General features: G+C 37.1%; 1 protein-coding gene across 1 annotated transcript; it reads left to right on the forward strand.

Annotated features, from left to right (window-relative positions):
* Positions 1 to 1173: 1173 nt before the first annotated feature.
* On the forward strand, positions 1174 to 25233 carry LOC128990183 (trichohyalin-like). Its single transcript, XM_054412468.1, has 5 exons — positions 1174 to 1195; positions 2420 to 2585; positions 13420 to 19006; positions 23240 to 23271; positions 24588 to 25233. Exons 2-5 carry the CDS (start codon positions 2422 to 2424, stop codon positions 24613 to 24615), a joined length of 5811 nt encoding a protein of 1936 aa, XP_054268443.1. The 5' UTR covers positions 1174 to 1195; positions 2420 to 2421; the 3' UTR covers positions 24616 to 25233.
* The last annotated feature ends 561 nt before the right edge of the window (positions 25234 to 25794 follow it).

Here is a 25794-nt window from a genome sequence, read left to right on the forward strand (position 1 = left end):
ACAGGTTTTATTCTGATAGTACACAATTCAATACATCCATTTATTAAATTCCTATTTCTTTAAGGTTCGGCATTTTTGAAGACAATCTTTTCAAAGATTATTGTATAAAGGTTTAGCTTATTGTATATCTAGTACAAAACACATACAAGAAGAGTCCGTGAAACTTCTTTGGATCATGTTTCACAAAAAGTAATGAACCTTTTTCCGTTTAAAAAATTTACGAGCATAATAAGCAAGAGCTAAACTGGAGGTAATATTTTGCATCAACGAAGAGTCGAATTTACTTTTACATTACACTTGCATTTAAAACTTAGTTAATAATCAACTAAAGCCCGATCTATATTAGAAGGATTGGACAATAGACGATGAAAATTCTCTTTATTTAGTTTCTTTCCTTAACGCCTTATCATGCAAAAAAAAACTGTTTACAAATTACCTCAAAATAAATTATGTTAAATTTAAAATAGATTCAACAGTACCAAACCTTCAATTTAAAAATACACATATTTAATTTTTGGGGCGGGGGGAGGTTTATGCCATCATAATTGTTTTGTTGTGTTGTTGTTGTTGGTTTTTTCTTGAAAACAGTCCAACGCTGGTCTTGTTGCTTTCTAACGTCGCCATTTTGTTATATACCATTATCAATTGTGTGTTCAATGCAGTTTGAGATTTGAAATTAAATTCATAACGCAATAGATGGAAAGCAATGACTAATATTTTCAAACTTCATATTCATTACTCATTCTTATATTTCAATTTAAGTTCACAAATCTATAGAAAAAACTAAAAAAATCAGAACATAATTTTGTGCTTATCACTATATTATGAATACTACTGCTTACCATATTACTGCTTATATTACTACTTATCACTACTATTAGAATACTATGACCTTTTTAAACTCAATTCAAAGAATCGCATAAAGTAAAAGAAAGACTTACACCCTACAAGGAGTTTACACTCCATTCACTCGAGTGGGGCCCAAGAATGGAGGGATGAAAAAGAGTGATAACCACGTTACCCGACCTTGTGGGTTATCAGTGATTGTGCGGCTGCAAACAGCTGATAACGTTATGTCCCTTAGGCTCGCCCAGCTGTGAGATTGGCCACCTGCGACAAATTGTCTCCGAGGGTATAAAACAGCTCCGGTCCTGCCGCGCGCCCAGAACCCACCCCAGCGTCCTACAAGCAACAGGTAGGCCAGTAGGTGTTGTGATGTACAGTTGTCGAGTTTGTAATTTTTATTTTTAAGTAGTGTTCTTTGATGGAAGTTGTGTATAATGCCTTCTGTTTTTTTTTGTTAGCGTGTTTGAGCCTCAAACGAACAAACTTACAAACACACAAACTTTCACATTTAAAATAATATGTATAATAATGGATTATGAGAATTATTTTACTGACTTGTTTAATGCATGAATTGATATCAATGTTTTAAAAACCCCTTTTATTGTAAAAAAAATACTAATTTTTGGAACCCATTAGTTTCTATTGCATTGAGCTCTCAGTTTCTATATTAACTGAGAGCTATTGAAAACTTAAAACGCCTTTTATTCAATGCTTAAATATAACGATGGTTGCGCGTAACATAAGCGAAAACGTAAGCGAAGTCTTAAATTCGGACAACAATTTGTATAACTAAACAATAAGCCTATTGCGTTTCCGACGAATTTTATGAAACACACAGCCTTGCATTATTTGTATGTACATAAAACCTACAAAGGTTTATGTATTACAATAGTATTAAATTTAAATAACATTGCCGGTGAATTGCGCTTTTTTAGCGAATCTCTTACAGTGCTACCTTTGACTATTGATACAACTTCTGTATCCAATAGTCAATGGTACTAAACTCCTGCTTTTCTTTTACAAATACTTCTCCTGAACAACTGAAGCGATACCCAAGAGATTTAACACAGCCATAGTAACCATCTACGGGAAGGTACATCTGAAATGGCACGAATAGGACTACAGGGCTTTTTCCTTCATCAGTTTAAACTTTCGGAAATTTAACATGGGCATTATGGGTTTATTGATCACCATGACATTATTTGAAAGATAACAACAACAGATAACGTTAACTGGAAGTAAACAAAATAATCATAACACACCTATGTTAGTCAACGAATCATCTAAACAACCACATTACAAATACAAAACAAAAGAAAAGAACAATCGGATTAATGTAGTTGAGCATAATTACTACAAAATAATCCAATTACGTGATTACCAAATTCCACATTCCAATGATTTGCCGTTTAGGGTCGCTGGAATTGCACCATAGACTTTATAAACTCCATTTAGCCATCCCATTTATGTGAATCGTATAAACCACAGCACGGCTGACAGTCTATATTTAATTCTGTCCATGGTTCTACCTTGCCTTGTAATCATTTAATTGTTTTGTGTATTGCATCTACAGCCATGCGTCGTACTCGCCTGGTGATCTTGCCTGGGGCACGCTGCCTGACTAGGCTATTCTGCCTGCTGCTCTACCTCGCCTGTCCCAACATCTGTGCTGAAGGTCTGGAGCAGCCCGAATGTCGCCTGGCGGACTACAACATGCCTGTGCTTGAAAACATCGTGCTGTGAGTAATATTTTTACTAGTCTACCTACTCACATAATATTATTTGAGATACCCGTGTGCATTCTTACTGTGGCCTTGTGCATCCAAACAGCTAAGGGATTGCTTGTTGGTGGTAATTATAAATTATATTTTCTATTTCCTTATTTACTAGCAACCTATCTTGACTTCATTCAAGCCGTATTAGAAAGTGTGATCGGCTATCGCAAACTATGAAAGTATCCGGACTTGGATATATCTCTGTTACGAATTTGGTACAAAATCTTCTTTTGGAGGAACGAAAATCGAGAAAAGTTATGATATAATTTATTTTGTGACATATAAAACTAGTGTTTTCCGTACCCCAACCTGAAATTGATCAATAAGTCATTTACGAAGGTAGTACTCTATTTATCTTTTAGTGGTACAAAAAGGCACGAAGTACTGCATCATAATATAGTTTGGTACAAACAAACAGGTACAAAATGAGTACATTATTAATCTGTATACAGTAATATAGCTACAACTTATGTTTTAAGTGTAAGTCCTCATTTTAATGGTCCAAACAATCTTAATCTTATCTATAATTTCTGAGTGGTACCAAACTAGTACAATAATATGGCATATACAGTTTGATATTTAAGGCAGTTATGATTTTGGCGTTGACATGTACCCTGACTTTTACTTTATAAGTTAGATATAAGTATTTTAGGGAAGGAGGTAAATGATGAAAAAATACAAAACTGTACTAAATGTTTTTGTTAAAAGCTTACGAATTTCATAACGGGGTAAACCTATGGAACTATTTTTCTCTGTTTTTATAACTTAACATTCAACACGTCCGCTACTGAGCGTCGCATATATGCGACGCCGCGGTCATTGCACAGACCGAGGTATACATTTGAATCTTACACAGACCGGCTGTCAATTGGATAACAGTACACACAGACCACGGGTGAAAACCTGTAAGACAGTGATCATTTACATTGTAATACGCTACAATCGTGTTTGTAAATAATTTATTCTTGTTTTTTGGTATTTTTTATAATCTTTTGTAATGTCGCATATTTGCGACGCCCGGTCTACAGCGAAGACAATATTGAAAATTATCATAGTTTTCTTGAAATAGACCAAACGTCGCATGTAAACTAAAGTTAATTTTTGTTTGTTTTGAGGTGAAAGTAAGTAAAAAAAAAAAAACAGATTATTCAAGAACAGTTTATAACTAAACAAATATAAAAACTACATAGGATAATGCAGCATACACACATACAGTGATGCAGAAAAGTATCATATGACGTCACCAATCATCATATCCACAGACCAAGCGACGCAGTTGTGCGTCAGACATCTCTATAGACCACTGATGCAGGGAATTCAGTGCCTTCAAATAGACCATTACAAAGATATGAGCATTTTAATAATATTAGAACCCTGTCGCAAATATGCGACTGCAGTCTATGGATGGAAACCGGCCGTCGCATATGTGCGTCGCTGGTCCATGTGAATGACAAATTTCGTACTATTGCAGTAGCGAACGTGGTAAAACATAGTCCGTTTTATCTATGCTTAAACGTTTCTATTAAGGCCATAAAAGTTGAATTGTGTTTCTATAAGCGTTGGCGGAGGTGTAACTATTATATGCAACAGATGTAAAGATTAAAATGTTCTATTTTGTGTCATCTTCCCGTTGCAAAGCACGGGTACAACAGCTAGTATAAAAACAAACTGGAGTCTAAACCTTCGCTAAATCATCAAGATGTTGTCCCCTGGCGCTGCGGAGTGGGGGAAATGATTCTCCCTCCACCTCCCCTCTAGACGGCGTCCAAACAAGCCCGCGTTGTTTTACATGCATATCATATACCTATGCTGCAGTTTTTCAATAAGCTAAAAAATGAATATTTATAAAATTAAACTGTCATAAACTAACCTAACCAACCAAACATGCTGATTATATAAAAAAATATATAAAATAATAATCGAATGAAGGTTTACTAATCGAAAAAATAGTTCTGTTCATAAAATAAAATTATAAATGCCTAGAATTCAATTTTATAATTTATTAATTATAAAATTAAACTGTCATAACCTAACCAAACCAACCAAACTTGCTGATAATGAAAAATCGAACAAGGTTTACTAATAGAAAAAAAATAGTTCTGAAATTATAATAGCTCAAATTGAATTTTATAATGTTTTAATTAACAAATTAAACTGTCATAACCTAACCAAACTAACCAAACTTGCTGATAATGCAAAAATCTTAGACAAAAAGTTAGTGCTATCGAGAGGATTCGAATCTGGTACCTTCAGATCCTCAGCCCGGCACGTTATCCATTAGACCACCGACGCCGTTGGCTACAAACCGTATCGTTGCGGTAATGGTGTTCCCTCAGCCAATAGAATGCTTTGCTTGCCCCACTCCGCAGTGCCAGGGGACAACATCGTGATGATTTAGCGAAGGTTTAGACTCTAGTTAAAAACAAAACGGTTCCTATGGTTTTTGTATATTTATGTTATCCAGCTATGTTTTTCTTGATCTTTAAAATACACTCCTGGGGCCCATTTCATAATAAAGTACAAACTAATATTATTAGTAAATCAGCTGATCGCTCAATGCAAATCTAATGGAAATTACAAGTTACAAGCATCGATCTCTATTATTACTCGATGGTTACAAGTTATTACTTGTAACTTGTAGTTTATTATGAAATGGGCCCCTGATATTTTATTTTATCTCTTATCTATCTTTATTGTTCAGGTTACATGATCAATGTTTATAAAAATAAACATTTAAATGCTTTTGTTAAATAGGTGTTGAATTGGAAATAATGTTTCCGATGTGATTGAATTTAACATGAATGAAAACGTGATATATTTCCTTTACAATATAACAATTCTCCATTTGAATCGCTGAGCTGTACAGTTAAAAATAAATAAATACAGATAGATACAGTAGTAAAACAATATTATTTCATCGTTTTTGCATCTTATGTAAAAAAGACCAAAATATGTACCTTGGTTCCTAGTATTATTACTATAACTTTTGAACCAAACAAATAACTAGGATTGCTTTCATAGCAGTGAAAGCCAGCTGAGCGGAGCAATCATGTTTCATGATTTTTATTGAATCAATAAATACAAAAATGTTTATAGATATAATAGAAAATACAAATATTCCAAAACTCTGCACTGTTACTGTTAGCGTTTATTACATTCTTCCTACGTCGTGGCCACAGAAAACGTACTACGTTTTCTGTGGTCATGGCCTATAAAATAAACATCTTAAAAAGAAAAGTATATAGTACTAGCTGTTACCCACGGGCTTCATCCCGTTTGACTTCATAAGTATTAATAAAACGATTGATTGGTTAAGTTTAGCTGAAATAAACTAAATAGAATACAGTTATACAAACGAATAATCACACCTGATTTTAATCTATCTATTCTATATATAATTCAGTTTTATATAAAATTTATATTACAGTACTGTTCCGTCGTTTACAAGCCGTTGTCGCGTAAATAGCGACAACGTACTGCGTTTGACGACTACGCTAGCGCTACTAACATGTATCCCCGTAACTAAAGCGCGCAACAGTTCGTCTAGTCACCACTAGGTGTCACTGAGCCTAAATCTATAGAAGTGTGTTTATTAAACAATAATAACAAATTATCAAGAGACAAAAAACAAATGTTGCTTAAACTAAAAGAAACTACAATTTATAAGCGATAAGTTAATGTAAATTGTTGCGATTTAAAGCAAGGGGTTGTTTACTACGAAAATTCTGTATCTGTTGATACTCGCAGTGATTTTTGAGTAGCTACTTGACTACTCCGATTATAAGCAACAGTACAGTCTAATAATGATTGATGGTATAGAATAGATTTTTTAAAGAGCCGAGAGTCGTGTCTCTTACCTGAGACCGATGATTGGCTTATAATCACTACACTAATCAGATAACCTTAATTTGCTTCTATACGCTAACTTAATTGTTTCGTACTATTTCAGTAGCGAACGTGTTAAATACGACTCTTTCCTTTTAAGCAACAACATTAATTGCGATCAGTGAATTAGTGGTCGACGAACAAAATAAGATAGACATAACTTAATTATATTTTCTCATACTAAAAGTAAATGATTCTGAGCATTTAAAATACGATTGAATGAGTTTAACGTATTTAAATTGTAAAGTGAGACCTTTTTACATAAAACATATTAAATCATGTACATATTTTGGGAAAAATCAATTGTAATCATATAGTAACCAAAAGTAAAACTTTGACGAGTGACAAATAGTTAAGTACTCTTGGTCCCGTCTCTGCATTTAGTAGCAACGAGTATAAAATACAACACAAGTGTGTATACCAAGAAACTAAATTAAATCTGGAAATTGTCATACTTGATGAAAATTGACATTGATTGTGATGAAATTAGAAACACAGTTTCATCACAGGTTGTAGATGCTTAGTAAAATTGTGTTAGTTGGTTCATGGTTCAAATTAGCTGTTGTCATAAATGTCAAAAATAATAGTGCTGCACCCTGTTGGTAAACCTTATAACTTTTTAACGCTATTGTATATCAGAGAACTAACTTGTTTAGTAAGAACAGCTGACCAAATTCTTTATTTCCTGTTATATGAAGTAGAGATGAAGTACAGATTATTCACAGTGGTCGAAAACTCGACCAAAAACAGTTGGGCCTACAGTTGGATTTTTTAAGCTAAAAGCGGTTGAGGTATGTTGAATGTATTTGAGGTTTAATGAAAACAAACAAACTGACATGTTGTCAATTAGGGACGTAGTTGTATTACTTACGAAAGAATGTTCATTTAAGATCAAATAAATTTAATTTAGTATATGCCATTGTTTTATTAGAAAACACTCAGTTTTTAGGCTACTGCATTTTATAAACCAAACTCGAATCTTGCTTCCTTGGCCTATTATGGGTCAAAACTCAAAAAGTTAGTCTATAAAGGTTTATCTCGTCATCTCGAGAGTATATAATTCTGACCCCTAACCTGAAACCTTTAAAAGGTGGGTCTGGGTCTTGAGATATATCCAAACGAAACATAAATCATCATTATGTCCCAACAGTTTATCATGTGTATCCCAGTCACAGCAACTACATTATTCTATTAATATAATGATCGACATTTTGCAAGAAGATTCAATATTTGCTCATGTTAAATTAATATTTTCAAAGCAACCATCACTTAATTTGAAGACAATAATTAAATAACAATTTATTCATTAGTTGATTTGGAATTAGGAATCACGTCTCTATCTCACAGTAAATATTCTCTAATGACCAAGTGGTTTTATTAAAGTAGAGTATCAACTATTGCCAACTATTGTAAATTAAAAGAATATATTATGCCAGTGTTTTTGTTTTGAATTAACCTCAAAACTAAAGGTTCATCTTCAAAGATATTCCCAAAAATCCAATTGCACTTCTCTAATTTTCACCCCACACTGTAAATAAAACATGTGATTGGAATTTCTTACATTTGTTTTGATTTTATGTTTATACTAGCTGTAACCCGCGGGCTTTGTCCCGTTTAACTTCTTAATTTTCAATATGATCTCGTTCGCATGGCTCAATCACGTCCTGGTTGAAGTTCGTTCGCTACGCTCACTCACCTTTAGGTTGGAGCTCGTTCGCTGCGTTCACTTGCCTTCAGGTTAGTTCGTTCGCTACGCTCACTTGCCTTCAGGTTAGCTCGTTCGCTACGCTAACTCGCCTCCAGGTTGAAGTTCGTTCGCTACGCTCACTCACCTTTTGGTTGCAAATTAGCTGTTGTCATAAATGTAAAAGAAATAATAGTGCTGCACCCTGTTGGTAATCCTTGTAACTTTAATGCTATTGAACATCATAGAACAGAATCAACTTGTTTAATTGAAACAGCTGTTAAGATTCATTAATTCCATTTCTCATAAGGTTAACATGGGAAACTCCAGAGCCACTGGGGCGGAGCCGATTGGACGGATCACGAAATTGATGGTGTATAAACCTATTCCATGACATTCTACACGTATGTACCAAGTTTCGTGGCAATCGGTTCAGCGGTGTCTGAGTTTATCACTGCCAAACAAATATATATACAAACATCCTCTTTTATACTTATAGATTCGTTGTTATTTCGTAACCAGCATGGCAACCCATAAAGCACATGTTAATTTTTTTAAATTTCAAATTCATTTTTTTGTGCTTATTTTTGAGCCTATTTTAATTTTCAAAGGGATTCTGCACATCTGCAGGAAAATATCTTTCTAACAGTATGCGTAGATTTTCCCTGCGATACACACGACCTGAGAAAAAAGGTTTTAAAGAAACATGCTTGCCTATTAATATAAAGATAGATAGATACTCATAAGGTTAACATGGAAAACTCCAGAGCCACTGGGGTGGAGCCCGAAAGGATGTTTAAGATATGAATATAGTCATGTGTTAATCAGGAATGTGAGCTATCATCATACCAAATTTCAACCCTGTTGGTTTAGTATTTTTCGCGTTTACTTGTCACAAACCTCTATCCATCCATACATACAGGGCAGCGACCACAGGTTTTAATTCTGTGGTCGCTGATACAGGGTGAGTTTTAAATGAGTTCCCCTTCTACTTTACTTTTTTCTACAATTCTTAAGATATCAACTCTGGACCACGTCAGATCATTGTAGAGTAGTAAGTACTTCATTTTGACTGGGTATAAATTTTTGGCCGCCATCTTGGATACAAAGTTATTTTTTCAAATGTAAAGGTATGGTTGTGACCCATCGTTTTAAACTAGATTTTTATGCTGAATACGATGCTGCAACTCGTTTTTAAAAATCTTGATCCATTCTAAAGTTATGAGAACTTTTTATAACATTATTTTTAGCCCATTTTAACATTGTGCATTTAGAAACTAAGAACATAATCGTAAAATAGTGCTAGATAAAATATAAGTATACACCACATAATATACATAAATCTTTATCTAGCACTATTTTGCGATAATTTACTTAGTTTCTAGGGATTCTAGGGGGGGGGCTGAAAAACGAAAAGGTAAATCAGTCCCGGGTGTAGGTCTTACCATTAAATATACGGAAATTTGATGGTTAATATGAATGAAAACTGCGTTGTGTACAAAGCGAAATAAATCTATTTATTCATTACGCTGGTTCCACAATAGTAGGTTTACACGTTTGTTCTTAATGTCATAAAATCGGATAGTTTTTACCCGAGTTAACGTGCTTACAAAAAATATAAACTGAACGTGATTGAGTTACATTAAATCCAGATCCAGCCCAACACCATTCGGTTTCAATACATGGTATCCCGTAGGATTTGCCCATCGATCGATTGTTTGATATTGATGCCTGACTCCTGACTATTCGAAGTTGTTATTAAATTATAAGCCAATCATCGGTCTCAGGTAAGAGACACGACTCTCGGCTTCTCAAACAATATTTAAGTTCTTTAAAAACTACAAATCAACCAATGAAAAGCAATGATGTTAGCTAGCTAGTCATGTTCTAGCTACTCAAAACTCCCTGCGAGTATCAACGGATACAGAGGACTCATAGTAAACTACCGCGGCTTTAAATCGCAATATTGTCCTTTTTTCACAATAATTAATAAATGGTAGTCTTTCTTTTAGGAAAAGCTTGATTTGGTTTTTGTACTTTATTATTATTAATAAACAATTATACTTCAATCCTTCAATGGATTAAGATTTATCTGTTTTAGTGACATCTAGTGGTGAATATGTGAACTGGCTGCGCTTTGGGTGGCGACATCTAGCGGCGATTGGGCAAACTGTTGTGCTCCCCGGTACCATTGAAATTATCTTTATATCTACACGTGTAGATATAAAGTCAATGCTTTTAGGGACTTTCCACAGGGAATAATAATACCATAGGTCTCATGGTAAGATCTGGGCTCGGGACCGATTTACTTTTTCGTTTTTAGGTCCCCAGACACCAAAAATACCAATCGTTCAAATTCACGGCCCGTTGGCCGTACACCGTTGATAACTCGAGCAAAAATGATTCGATTTTGATGACATTTGTCACAAACGTGTAAACCTACGTTTATTCAAACTAGTTCGCAAACCGGCATGATCGGGCTATGGGAACGGGGGCTTATGGTGGGTTTCATGGGATACAAATTGTTTTTTTCATGTTTGATCTTAAAAACATAAAATTCTCAATTTAATTCTGAACTATTTTGTAGAGCTTAAAAAACAAATAATTTAGTATACGGAAGCATTGTTGTATGCCTGATGATGACGGAGAAAATTCATAAAAGTGTAAATAAAATTCCCACGTTATGATAATGGATAAAAAGAAAACTGTTGTAGTTTTCTTGTTTATGGATATATTTTTATTGAATATTGCGAATTTCTTTATTTCATACTAAACTAATTAACATACAGTATTAATAAAATACACCTTGTTACCTTCCTCGTAGAAACAAACCTTCGTCCTCATTCAAATTAATGCTATAGGAAATTAATGTAACAATCTTTAAATGGAAATCCAACCAGACAAAGGCAATTCGCTTAGTCTGCAGGTTTGCTGTGGTGGGTGTATAGATGCTCCCACCGCTTACCCATGATAAAAGTTGTTGGCAAGCTAATGGGAGAAAGTATGTATCAGATTGTTGATACCATTTACTACATTTATGACATCAGCTAATTATGAACCAACTATAGTAATACCAGAAACAAAAGAACCCTGGGCCGTTTCGAGCCGCGCAGGTTTGAATGGTACGCTACACCTACCGGCGCAAACCACGTGATCTTTTCGTTTCTGCGCAGGTTGTTTTGTTCGTGGTATGTCTATAGCAACAAATGCTGTGGTTCACAATGAGAACTTTACTTTTTTCCATGGTTTAGGTGCAGTGGTAGAACATTATGTCTGTGGTAGATGTGGTATACCATAGTATAGCGTATAGATTAAAAGAACCAAATTGTCTTAAACCGTGTTCTCTCCCATAACTGCAATAAGCATTTTATACTTAATGAACTAGAACGAAAGACGGGAACTCAAATTCATATATATATATATATATATATATATATATATATATATATATATATATATTTATATATATATATATGTGTGTCCGTTAGCACGATAACTCGAGCAAAAATGATCCGATTTTGATGAAATTTGGTATAAACGTGTAAACCTACGTTTATTCGAACGAGTTCGCGATCCAGCGTGATCGGACCATGGGAACGGGGGTTTACGGGAGGTTTTATGGGGTAAAAATAGGGTTTTCCCATTTTTGACCCAAAAAACATAAAATTTAGCAATTTCTTTCCAAACCATTTTGTAGAGCTTAAAAAAACAAATAATTTAGTATATTGAAGCGTTGTTATGCGCCTAATGGTTACGGAGAAAATTCCAAAAAATTTTTAATTTAAAATTCCCATGTTATTCTTATGGAGAATAAGTAAACTGTTGTAGTTTGCTTGTTTATGAACATATTTTGATCAAATTTGGAAAATGTTTTTATTTCTTACTAACTATTAACATTTTACAAAAAAAACAGTTTTACCCTCCCTGATGCAGCAAACCTAAGTACTTGTTACACTAATTCTATTTAAATCGGGAATAATTAATGTTATATTTGTAAGTAGACATTTCAGTGTAAATCAAATCAGTCAAATGGAAGTTCTCTTAGTCTGCAGGTTTGCTGCGGCGGGGGTATTTGTTTGAGTCTTGAGTTGTGATAGTAAATATATACTTCGCAATTTATATTTTAAAGCTTGTATTTTATTAATATTTTGTAACTGGAACAACTCAACAGGTAATAATGGTATGTACTGTATTTGAATTGTTTTGATGAATCGAACCCCTACGCAATACGTCGGAATATTTTGCTGTCCAAATGATGAAAGACATAAACCTGACGACAACAAATATATAAGCCTAAGCCTTTAGGTATTGCACTTAAATTGGAGTTTTAAAATTATCATGAACGTTTGTGCACGTTAAAAACTTTTATTTCTTCGAATAAATATCACAGCACGGCATGACGAATTTATAAACACGATGTCCCAATAACTACGGTACTCCTAACTCGCATTGAAGTCCAAACTATTTGCTCCTGAATGATTCTTAGACTACTGAGAATCGCATTTTGTGAAACCTCGAGCTCTACTGTATTAGAGGTGGCTGTGGCTCTACTCGAAGTGCCTTAAAAATGTCCATCTTACACTACTTATGAACTCCATATTCAATCATTATTTAACACACATTTTTTTCATAATTAGAACAGTCTTGTTAGTTCATTTTTACTACAAATAAAACACTATAACAAAGACAATTAATGGCTGAAAAGTAAAAATCATAATTTACCAATTATGTTGTTATGACGCGTGAGCTATGATCATGTGCAGAGTTTGTCCAAATCAATTAAACGTTTTGGCGCTATAGAGTCGTCCAAATTTAAACTTTTATTTAAGATATTTTCGCATTTATAATAATAGTTGAATTCCTGTGATCAAGCAAGACTTAACCTCATTAAGTTCAGAGTGAATTGATAAGTCGAGTCTCAAACATCTAAAAAACTTAAAAATTCACATTATCATCAGAAATCTAAGGTAACTTGATTACCAAGTAGAATTAGGCTTTGAAAAGACTAAAACACTATTTGGAGGAGTAAATATCAACAAAAACTAAAAGTTAAAAGTACTCTATTAAAATTACTACTGTATACTTAACTCTCACATGAGTGTTAAGAACATGAACTAATTTGATCAGGTCTATCTAGGTTTTGGTTAAAAAAGTTGAAAAGAAGTGTATGTCATAAGTTCATTCTTAGTAAGGTATCAAACCGTGATAATCTTGTTTTGTTTTTTTTAGAGAAACGGATGACCCTGGAGAGAGCTACAAGGGGAAGCCGGACGGATATCATAGGGACCAAGAACATGAGAATGGAACATGGAAAGGCTATACTATGTACAAAGATACGTGTTTGAAACCCTCTGTATTACAAAAGATGGAACCTGATGCGCTTTTATTATTAGTTTCATTGGATTCGCCAATTTCATATACAAAATCATATAACTACCAAAATGCTAAACTTAATTCGTTAAAAATAAGAATGAACAGAATGCTTCTGACAAAACACTCTGAACTGCACACTTCGGACGGCCCAACTGGACATCGAAACACTATTTTATCTTATAAACGTCAAGATCAACGGATAGCTACTGAAAGACGTGATGCTCGATCTCTTAATTCAGAACAACGAGACATAAGGATCTCTGCTGATCGACGTGAATTACGAATCCTGTCTTCTGACCGAAGAAATGCAAGGATCTCTGCTGAACAACGTGAAAATCGCTCTGTCGAACGACGTGAATCTCGCTCTGCTGATAGACATGAAGCTCGCTCTTCTGAACGACGCGAAGCTCGCTCTGTTGATCGACTTGAAGCTCGCTCTGCTGATCGACGTGAAGCTCGCTCTGTTGATCGACATGTTGCTCGCTCTGCTGAACAACGTGAATCACAAATTCCATCCTCTGGCCAAAGGTATGGAAGGATATTTGCTGAACGACGTGAAGCTCACTCTGCTAAACGACGAGAAACTCGCTCTGCTGAACGACGTGAATTACGAATCCTGTCTTCTGACCGAAGAAATGCAAGGATCTCTGCTGAACGACGTGAAGCTCGCTCTGCTGAACTACGTGAATTACGAATCCTGTCTTCTGACCGAAGAGATGCAAGGATCTCTGCTGAACGACGTGAAGCTCGGACTGCCGAACGACGCGAATCTCGCTCTGCTGATCGACATGAAGCTCGCTCTGCTGAACAACGTGAAGCTCGTTCTGCTGATAGACGTGAAGCCCGCTCTGCTGAACGACGTGCAGCTCGCTTTGCTGAACAACGTGAAACTCTCTCTGCTGAACGACGTGAAGCTCGTTCTGCTGATAGACGTGAAGCCCGCTCTGCTGAACGACTTGCAGCTCGCTTTGCTGAACAACGTGAAGCTCGCTCTGCTGAACAACGTGAATTACAAATCCTGTCTTCCGACCGAAGAGATTCAAGGATCTCTGCTGAACGACGTGAAGCTCGCACTGCTGAACGAGGTGAATTTCGCTCTGATGATCGACGTATATTACAATCTCTGTCCTCAGATCGAAGTGATGCAAGAATCTCTGCTGAACGACGTGAATCACGATCCCTGTCCTCAGATCGAAGAGATGCGAGGATCTCTGCTGAACGACGTGAAGCACGATCTCTGTCTATAGACAAAAGAAAAACGAGGATCTCAGCTGAACAACGTGAAGCTCGTACCACTGAACAGCGCAAAACTCGATCTCTTAGCTCAGATCGACGGGACACCAGGATCTCTGCTGAACGTCGAGAAGCTCGATCTCTTACCTCAGAACAACGAGACGCAAGGATCTCTGCTGAACGTAGAGAAGCTCGATCTCTTACCTCAGAACGACGAGACGCAAGGATCTCTGCTGAACGTCGAGAAGCTCGATCTCTTACCTCAGAACGACGAGACGCAAGGATCTCTGCTGAACGTAGAGAAGCTCGATCTCTTACCTCAGAACGACGAGACGCAAGGATCTCTGCTGAACGTAGAGAAGCTCGATCTCTTACCTCAGAACGACGAGAAGCAAGGATCTCTGCTGAACGTAGAGAAGCTCGATCTCTTACCTCAGAACGACGAGACGCAAGGATCTCTGCTGAACGTCGAGAAGCTCGATCTCTTACCTCAGAACGACGAGAAGCAAGGATCTCTGCTGAACGTCGAGAAGCTCGATCTCTTACCTCAGAACGACGAGAAGCAAGGATCTCTGCTGAAGGTAGAGAAGCTCGATCTCTTACCTCAGAACGACGAGAAGCAAGGATCTCTGCTGAACGTCGAGAAGCTCGATCTCTTACCTCAGAACGACGAGACGCAAGGATCTCTGCTGAACGTCGAGAAGCTCGATCTCTCACCTCAGAACGACGAGACGCAAGGATCTCTGATGAACGTCGAGAAGCTCGATCTCTTACCTCAGAACGACGAGAAGCAAGGATCTCTGCTGAACGTAGAGAAGCTCGATCTCTTACCTCAGAACGACGAGACGCAAGGATCTCTGCTGAAGGTAGAGAAGCTCGATCTCTTACCTCAGAACGACGAGACGCAAGGATCTCTGCGGAACGTCGAGAAGCTCGATCTCTTACCCCAGAACGACGAGACGCAAGGATCTCTGCTGAACGTCGAGAAGCTCGATCACTTACCTCAGAACGACGAGACGCAAGGATCTCTGCTGAACGTAGAGAAGCTCGATCTCTTACCTCAGAACGACGAGACGCAAGGATCTCTGCTGAACGTCGAGAAACTCAAGCTCTTACCTCAGAACGACGAGAAGCAAGGATCTCTGCTGAACGTAGAGAAGCTCGATCTTTTTCAAAACGACGAGACGCAAGGATCTCTGCTGAACGTAGAGAAGCTCGATCTCTTACCTCAGAACGACGAGAAGCAAGGATCTCTGCTGAACGTCGAGAAGCTCGATCTCTTACCTCAGAACGACAAGAAGCAAGGATCTCTGCTGAACGTAGAGAAGCTCGATCTCTTACCTCAGAACGACGAGACGCGAGGATCTCTGCTGAACGTAGAGAAGCTCTATCTCTTACCTCAGAACGACGAGACGCAAGGATCTCTGCTGAACGTAGAGAAGCTCGATCTCTTACCTCAGAACGACGAGACGCAAGGATCTCTGCTGAACGTCGAGAAGCTCGATCTCTTACCTCAGAACGACGAGACGCAAGGATCTCTGCTGAACGTAGAGAAGCTCGATCTCTTACCTCAGAACGACGAGACGCAAGGATCTCTGCTGAACGTAGAGAAGCTCGATCTCTTACCTCAGAACGACGAGAAGCAAGGATCTCTGCTGAACGTCGAGAAGCTCGATCTCTTACCTCAGAACGACGAGACGCAAGGATCTCTGCTGAACGTAGAGAAACTCAAGCTCTTACCTCAGAACGACGAGAAGCAAGGATCTCTGCTGAACGTAAAGAAGCTCGATCTTTTTCAAAACGACGAGACGCAAGGATCTCTGCTGAACGTAGAGAAGCTCGATCTCTTACCTCAGAACGACGAGAAGCAAGGATCTCTGCTGAACGTCGAGAAGCTCGATCTCTTACCTCAGAACGACAAGAAGCAAGGATCTCTGCTGAACGTAGAGAAGCTCGATCTCTTACCTCAGAACGACGAGACGCGAGGATCTCTGCTGAACGTAGAGAAGCTCTATCTCTTACCTCAGAACGACGAGACGCAAGGATCTCTGCTGAACGTAGAGAAGCTCGATCTCTTACCTCAGAACGACGAGACGCAAGGATCTCTGCTGAACGTCGAGAAGCTCGATCTCTTACCTCAGAACGACGAGACGCAAGGATCTCTGCTGAACGTAGAGAAGCTCGATCTCTTACCTCAGAACGACGAGACGCAAGGATCTCTGCTGAACGTAGAGAAGCTCGATCTCTTACCTCAGAACGACGAGAAGCAAGGATCTCTGCTGAACGTCGAGAAGCTCGATCTCTTACCTCAGAACGACGAGAAGCAAGGATCTCTGCTGAACGTAGAGAAGCTCGATCTCTTACCTCAGAACGACGAGACGCAAGGATCTCTGATGAACGTCGAGAAGCTCGATCTCTTACCTCAGAACGACGAGGTGCAAGGATCTCTGCTGAACGTCGAGAAGCTCGATCTCTTACCTCAGAACGACGAGACGCAAGGATCTCTGATGAACGTCGAGAAGCTCGATCTCTTACCTCAGAACGTCGAGAAGCAAGGATCTCTGCTGAAAGTCGAGAAGCTCGATCTCTTACCTCAGAACGACGAGACGCAAGGATCTCTGCTGAACGTAGAGAAGCTCGATCTCTTACCTCAGAACAACGAGACGCAAGGATCTCTGCTGAACGTAGAGAAGCTCGATCTCTTACCTCAGAACGACGAGACGCAAGGATCTCTGCTGAACGTAGAGAAGCTCGATCTCTTACCTCAGAACAACGAGACGCAAGGATCTCTGCTGAACGTAGAGAAGCTCGATCTCTTACCTCAGAACGACAAGACGCAAGGATCTCTGCTGAACGTCGAGAAGCTCGATCTCTTACCTCAGAACGACGAAACGCAAGGATCTCTGCTGAACGTAGAGAAGCTAGATCTCTTACCTCAGAACGACGAGACGCAAGGATCTCTGATGAACGTCAAGAAGCTCGATCTCTTACCTCAGAACGACGAGAAGCAAGGATCTCTGCTGAACGTCGAGAAACTCGAGCTCTTACCTCAGAACGACGAGACGCAAGGATCTCTGATGAACGTCGAGAAGCTCGATCTCTTACCTCAGAACGACGAGAACCAAGGATCTCTGCTGAACGTAGAGAAGCTCGATCTCTTACCTCAGAACGACGAGAAGCAAGGATCTCTGCTGAACGTAGAGAAGCTCGATCTCTTACCTCAGAACGACGAGACGCAAGGATCTCTGCTGAACGTAGAGAAGCTCGATCTCTTACCTCAGAACGACGAGACGCAAGGATCTCTGCTGAACGTAGAGAAGCTCGATCTCTTACCTCAGAACGACGAGACGCAAGGATCTCTGCTGAACGACGAGAAGCTCGATCTCTTACCTCAGAACGACGAGAAGCAAGGATCTCTGCTGAACGTAGAGAAGCTCGATCTCTTACCTCAGAACGACGAGATGCAAGAATCTCTGCTGAACGTAGAGAAGCTCGATCTCTTACCTCAGAACGACGAGACGCAAGGATCTCTGCTGAACGTAGAGAAGCTCGATCTCTTACCTCAGAACGACGAGAAGCATGGATCTCTGCTGAACGTCGAGAAGCTCGATCTCTTACCTCAGAACGACGAGAAGCAAGGATCTCTGCTGAACGTAGAGAAGCTCGATCTCTTACCTCAGAACGACGAGACGCAAGGATCTCTGCTGAACGTAGAGAAGCTCGATCTCTTACCTCAGAACGACGAGACGCAAGGATCTCTGCTGAACGTAGAGAAGCTCGATCTCTTACCTCAGAACGACGAGACGCAAGGATCTCTGCTGAACGTAGAGAAGCTCGATCTCTTACCTTAGAACGACGAGACGCAAGAATTTCTTTTGAACATCGTGAACGAAAAGATCTTTTAATACCTTCTGCTGAACAACGAGACACTAAACACCTTTATGCCATGAGAGACGATGCTAAGATTCGCGATAGTGAGATTGATGTTGGTGTACCTGTAAATGACCAACTACCAAGTGACTCTAAAATGTCTTCAACAGCATCTGTCTTCTTCACTTCCGAAAAGGACTCTTTCATGATCATGTCAGATCCAAATACCCATGAAACCGTTCATAATTGGTTTTTGAATGTAATTTTTACTGGATTGAATGTTATTATTGTTGCAGCACTGCTTCTTCCAAACAATGCAGAAGGAATTAAAAAACAAAAGGTATGACATAAATTGTATTAAGATTTACTATACTCCATTCACAAAAATTAGTTGGTTTTAAGGGAAAGAAATCTATCCTCTTCACGTCTTGATCCCACCATTAAAATATAGCTCAACAGCTGAGATTTGTCAAAACGTCAAATCAGCTGCAACATACATAGAAAAGTGTGGTGGGGGAACTTTCCTTAAAACCGTTTAAGTATTGTGAACGGAGTGTATACTTGTTGCAATGTTTTTATATCCTAAAAAAACTTTTAAAAGTTGTGTTTTCTGCTATTATTTTTGTATGTCTGGTACTACAGGCAGTTATGTATTTCTACAACCAAAAACTGAATACGGTTATAATAATCTATCTATACTTATTTAATACGCAAGCAGGTTTTTTGTGACAATTACTCCTCTGAAACTACTGAACCGATTGACATGTTTTTGGTGTCATTGGAAAGAGCGTAACGTGAAGTTGTGCAGGAAACTTTCTTTTTGGGGAAATAAGTAGAGAGTGGGGCCCTGGGGCCCTTTAAAGTTTCGTATTTATCCATAAGATTAACATGGGAAACAACATTTGTTATGGAACTCCAGCTGTTGTCAGAAATGAAAAGTGAAATATTTATTGATGGTATCCATGGTAACAAAGAACAAGCCCACAACATTAAAAAATGTAAACAAGCAGAACTAATTTATTGTCAAATTTATTTTGATTTCACAATTCCACACAGCTGGTCCAAACATATTAAATACTGCATGATTATTAGAACAGGAACGGTATGGATCATAAACATAAATAAAATGTGTCACTCGCCCGAATGTAAACATTTAAAATTGATTAAATGGAACTGTCAAACTATATGTTAATGTCATTAGCATGGGATTCTTTCAGTTACGTCATTTGTTGACCGAGTCTGCCTACACAAGATTTAAAATTAATCAAAACCAAAATGGTGGTATCCACTACTTACCAGATTTAAAAGTCATATAACTTAAACGTTTCTATTAAGGCTATAAAAGTTGAATTTTGTTTCTAAAAGCGTTGGCGGATGTGTAACTATTATATGCAACAGATGTAAAGATCAAAATGTTTTTTATTTTGTGTCCTCTTCCCGTTGCAAAGCACGGGTACAACAGCTATAGGTTGGCCGCTTAGAAAGCGTCCTCCTCGTAGCATTGGTGCGAGTGAGAGATACCGAGCTGTGGGAGTGAGACAGAATATGGCTCTTCCCCCACTCCGCTACCACCCCACCCCCACCCATTATTTTATATTACCTTTTATTTTACCAAATCATATGTTTTCTTGTAATCTTCCAAAGACTTTCGAATGACAATCATTAGGAATCAGCATTGAATATAGTTTTAGTTTTATATATCGAATATAGCGTTGTATTCAACATTGAATGAATATACTGTAGTAGTGTTATACAATATAACACTACTACAGTTATATTGTACAGTTATATGGTACCATTTAACCGAAAAACAGTAAAGCAGTAAATACTTCATTGGCTGATTGGAGGGGTGGGTGATGTGCGTGCACACACCTTATTTTATACGCTTGCCATCCCGGGTCCAGAGGTATTACCATGAGTACTACCGTAATAGCTTATACCCATATAGGAAATTCACTAAAAGGCCGTCACTAAGATGTGTGATCGTTGGTGGCAACGCCATTGTAATTGCAATCACGTTATATGCGTCTTACACAATCGTGGCAACATCCGCGATAATCTCCTGCGATTTTCTCAGCTTTCATGACTCTTCGTGATTGCGGCCATATCTTAATCGCGGCGAGATTCGTGATGATTGTCCATATCGCGGCAACAGCCGTTGCGGTGGGTCCTGTATTCGTGATTGTTTGCTGTGGTCATGATTTTCCACTTCTTAAAACGAGAGAGGCCATTCGGTAAGCGTATAGTAAATTTTTGAAGTTATTAAGAAAAACCATAGTCCGAGGGGATCCTACGGGTTTAGTAGTTTAGTGCTTGGGTTTAGTGTATGTCATTTTAGTGTAATAAAATCTCGACAACTTACGCTATATGTCGTTTTGTTCTGTTTTTGTTAAATATATGTAAAAAGAATCTTGTCAATTTATTTGTAACTATTCATTTTCCACTAAGGCTACTTAAATGAGAGATTTTCAATTATATAAAACATAAGTAGGAGCTGCAAAAAAGGTTCCGTTGTGATTATCTGTATGTATAACACCATTAAATAGATTATTATTCTAACTAATCTGTAGGGATGAAAATTAACCTTAAAATTCGTGTAACTGAGCAGTCAGACATTTTCGGCAAGCCTCTTGTTTTCGGGCAGGCCTGCGAGGGACTGCTGTTTTCCACAGCATTACGAACTCTGTCGAATGTTCATTGTCTGGCATACGATCTGACTTTGGTCGGCCTTTCAGCTTCCTTTTCAACGCAGAAGCCGTTGTTCTAAAGTTAGTAACCCACCGCATTATTGTTATACGCAACGGAACTTCTCCATGTCGCCTTAACACGTTCCCTACCGACCGTCACACTACTCTGTTACTGAGGGATGAGTATAGTTGGTAGCTAAAGTGTTAATTGAAAGAACGCACGAAACTGCTTATGCTGCTGAGTTGCAATGAATGAATTCAATACTTTAAAAAAAAAAACAACTCCATAACAACCTCACGTAGCTCAGGCGACCACTGCTCTGTGACTAGAAAAAATGGCATTGTGTAGACTTTCCAACGAGCTTACTCCCACCACTTTCAGACAACCTGTCGCTGAACAGTGCTCTGCAGAAAATGGATCGGTTTTTTTGCCGCACCCTGTACTGTATAACATTATGACTATATTCAATATTGAATACAACACTATTTTGGATATAAAACGCTAAATAGTGTTATATATTCAATGCTAATTCTTAATGATTGTCATTCGAAAGTCTTTGGGAAATTACAAGAAAACATATGATTTGGTAAAATAAAACACGTTCAGCTAGCACGTGACGTCACTATGCACACATTTTGTGAAAACAGCAATTGGCGGAGAGGGGGAACGTACCCTCCCTCCCCGTTACCTCCCCTACATGCGCTAAAAATTTCGCGCAGGTCGTTTTCTAAACGGCCGACCTATAGTTACTTATTTAATACGCAAGCAGGATTTTTGTGACAATTACTCCTCCGAAACTGCTGAACCGATTGACAAGTTTTTGGTGTCATTGGAAAGAGCATAACGTGAAGTTGTGCAGGAAACTTTCTTTTTAGGGAAATAGTTAGAGAGTGAGGCGGTGGGGCCCTTTAAAGTTTCGTATTTCTCCATAAGATTAACATGGGAAACAGACATTGTTTTGAAACTCCAGCTGTTGTCAGAAATTAAATATTAATAATTGGTCTCCATGGAAGCATGAGAAAATTCACAATGTTTACATTTGCTTTGACATTTAAATGTAAACAACCAGAACTGTCAAATGCCTATTTCACAATTTCAGACAGCTGATTTAAAAAAAAATTAAACAACTATGTGGTAGGTTTATTTAATCTTAAACTTTATGATAGATTATTTATTATAAATCTATTTCAATGATTATGAAACAGATTTTTCCTGTTGCGAACCAAAAATTAATAGTGAGAAGAAGAACATATGTTAACTGTAAACCGTCAACGTGTAAATTATCTATGTTGTATTAAAAATGTGTATAGTTTTGGATATATTGGTTTGCGTTTAATGATATAAGCTATTAGTTATTGAATTTTTATTTTAAGGATTTGGCATATGAGTAAGCCTACGATAACACCATTTCAGATCGAGTTCTGCCAGTTTTTGCCTAACTTTCCTGTAGAGTTTAAAGTAGCCTACACGTTATTTATTGTCTAAAAATTGGCTAAATAACTTAGGAATGGTACTTTATAAAAACTGACAACCTTTTTACATTGACTTAAATTGTAAGCTTACCTTTTCCCGTCGATGGGCAGTTTGATTGTTAATAATTAACCCTTTAAACTGGAATAGTACTGTTGTGTAAATTGTGAGTATTTCCATTAGTTAATAAACTTTTAGTTGACTCTTTTAAAATCATCGGAAATTATGACTGTTATTAGTTTTTAAACAAGTAATTTGTTTATGAATAACTCCTGTACTTCTTTGCAATTGCTCGATTTCGAGCAACATGTACACTAGTACAATATTAAATGTACACCTGTACCTTAATTCATTACATTGTACCTTAATACAATATTAGGTCTACTATAAAAATAATGTTTTATTTTTTTTTCAGAATGCATTCTTTGGATTTGAAAAACAAAACTGGTAAGAAAACTCTTCATACTGAAATTTAGGACTATAGCTGTATAGCATACAATGTGTTTTGAACCAACTAAAATTAGTGACAACAAGCTTACATGCTGGTAACCCTGTTTTTTTCTTTATTTTATTTCATTGCCGATCAGATTATATGCATTATGTTGTATAGTTATCAATAAAGTTTTGCGTTTTTGGAAATTTATTGTAAATAAGACTCAACATGATATTTTTGCAAGCCCAAATAAATAGAGTATGTATTGTCGGTCTACATTTATTTGTTTTCTACAGATCAGGTTTTCTTGGATTTTGACAAGTCTATAAAAAGTATAAACCTGGAAACGAAGCGTTAAGCCTTTCAAAATAAAACCAATGATTTATGTTAACGTGTTCTACTACGGTACATATTTATATTTCACTGTGTTAAGGGTAGTTGCGAAGTATAGAGGTAAGGTAAGAATAATATAACAGACACGGTATGGATCATAGACATAAATAAATTATATTACTGGCCCGAAAGTAAACAATATTTAACATTGCTTAAACAGAACTGTCTAAACCAATGTTTATTAGTATAGGATTCGGGCCAGTTATGTCATTTGTTTATGTTTATGATTCATAGGCTACCACTAATATCCGGTGCACTAATATCCGTGGTACTGTACCTAGAATCGTGCACTCGCACAGTAAGGAAGTGGAGATAGGAGATACAGATTAATTGTACAGTTTGATTTAAGAATATCTAATATTTCATTGCTGAATATTAAATATTTAACAGTGTTAAAGAACAGTTGAAAAATTACCGGTATGCATAATTAACAGCTGGTTAGAGACTCATTTGAAAAGGCCACACTAAAAAAACAGGCCGTAATGCTAGTCAATCATGATGTCACGATAGAAGACGGCAATGACGTAATTAAGGTTATATTTTTGTTTTCCATGAAAAGATTAAAACAAGCAGCTGATCACAAACGGTAAAAATACGTCATTGCCGTCTTCTATCGTGACGTCGTGCTAGACGAGCATTACGGCCTGGGAACCAGAAAATATTATATTCACTTAGCCTAAACGTTCACTTTAGATATAGAATCAACAAATTACTGGAGTCATTCAAATCGATAAAACCTGAATACAATAAATTTGAGGTTAGCGAACCGAAATATTTACCATGTGTGGGGTTTTTTTTCTGTTCCCTGTTTGAAGTATTAACCGAAAACGACGAATTTACGGGCGATTTAGAGAACTAAACACGGCTGCTTTCCGGACAGTATGATGACAAATTATTTTATACTTTTACTAGACATTTAGATATTGTATGTTTTCAGGATGACAAGACTGGCTGGCTGTGTGTAAATCAAATAAGCTCTTCCTCTTCTACGACTACATCTGTCTACATACTTATTCATGTCGTATCAAGTAGTTTAGATAATGTGACGTCATTAGACAAAGTAGTGCTGCAGCAACACCTTTGAAAATGCTTTGTTTATTTTCATCATGTTTTTGAATTATTGATTCCTTTACAAATCTTGAACTGCTTAGACTTAACAATACCTGTAGTAGTTAAAAGACTTAATCCAAACTGTAACAAAATTCTTCCCATTCTTAACCGGAGAGAGAATTGATAATGTGATATTAGTGTAGACTGAGATGATATTTTTCAACATTAGTGGATAAAATGACTATCAAAGTGGTTACTGTTTCGTATTCTGAGCAATGTTACACGTGTTATAGATTGATATTTTTGTAAATACACAAAAATAACATACTTTGTGATTGGATATTCAGAGATTTATTATCGTTGTGTCAAATGTTTTGAGAATAAAATCTTATATTTCTCGTTACAGGCAATGTTACCATAGCTAAGGCTGTTTGATTTATTATTGATTCTTAGCTAATATAGACTTTAGCATGTGACTCAACCGTAGTGTAGAACTATATAACTATGTGTTTCTAATAAATGTTAGCAAAGTGTTTGGAGTTGTTCAATGATCCTTTCTTCCTTCTATATGTTTATAAATGAACAATATCTGACTATGTTACGTTTTTTACAATAACTCAAGGTTTTATTTGATTGAAATTAATACAAAGGGGTCCATGCGCAAATTGCACGTTTAGGGTTCAAACCCCAATTCCCAGGTAAAAATAACAATGCAATAACGTTAGATTGTATTTAAATCCAATTAAAAAAAAAATAATTCAAAATTGTTCAATTGTAACTATGCTAATGCATTTCATTTACTAAAATCTGTATCAGTTTCTATTGTAATGTCGAAGACGACGCAAATGAATAATCAGAAGTATTTATAAGATTTGTTTATGCTATTTTAAAAGACTTGGAGGAGATTTACATGAATTTACTTTTCGTACTTATCCCAAACAGCAAAATGTATTGATTTTCAAACGTGAGCAAGATGTACACATATATCAATTAAGTTTTGTATCTTGATTAACTTCTGCAATTCATTAACAAAGATTTTCACAAAAAAATACTACTTTTAAGTAAATTTTGATCAAAGGTGTCTAACAAAATGC

This window comes from Macrosteles quadrilineatus, unplaced genomic scaffold (assembly GCF_028750875.1).
Source record: "Macrosteles quadrilineatus isolate MER2022 unplaced genomic scaffold, UCM_ALF_1.0 Scaffold_3__2_contigs__length_128488019, whole genome shotgun sequence".
In the NCBI taxonomy this organism is placed as follows: domain Eukaryota; kingdom Metazoa; phylum Arthropoda; class Insecta; order Hemiptera; family Cicadellidae; genus Macrosteles; species Macrosteles quadrilineatus.

Bases quoted from the DNA above. Each gene is read 5' to 3' on its own strand.
- LOC128990183 (XM_054412468.1), top strand. From the start codon at position 2,422: ATGCGTCGTACTCGCCTGGTGATCTTGCCTGGGGCACGCTGCCTGACT. The intron at 2,586-13,419 runs GTGAGTAATATT...TGTTTTTTTTAG, and splicing joins GTGCTTGAAAACATCGTGCT to AGAAACGGATGACCCTGGAG. The intron at 23,272-24,587 runs GTAAGAAAACTC...GTATGTTTTCAG, and splicing joins GGATTTGAAAAACAAAACTG to GATGACAAGACTGGCTGGCT.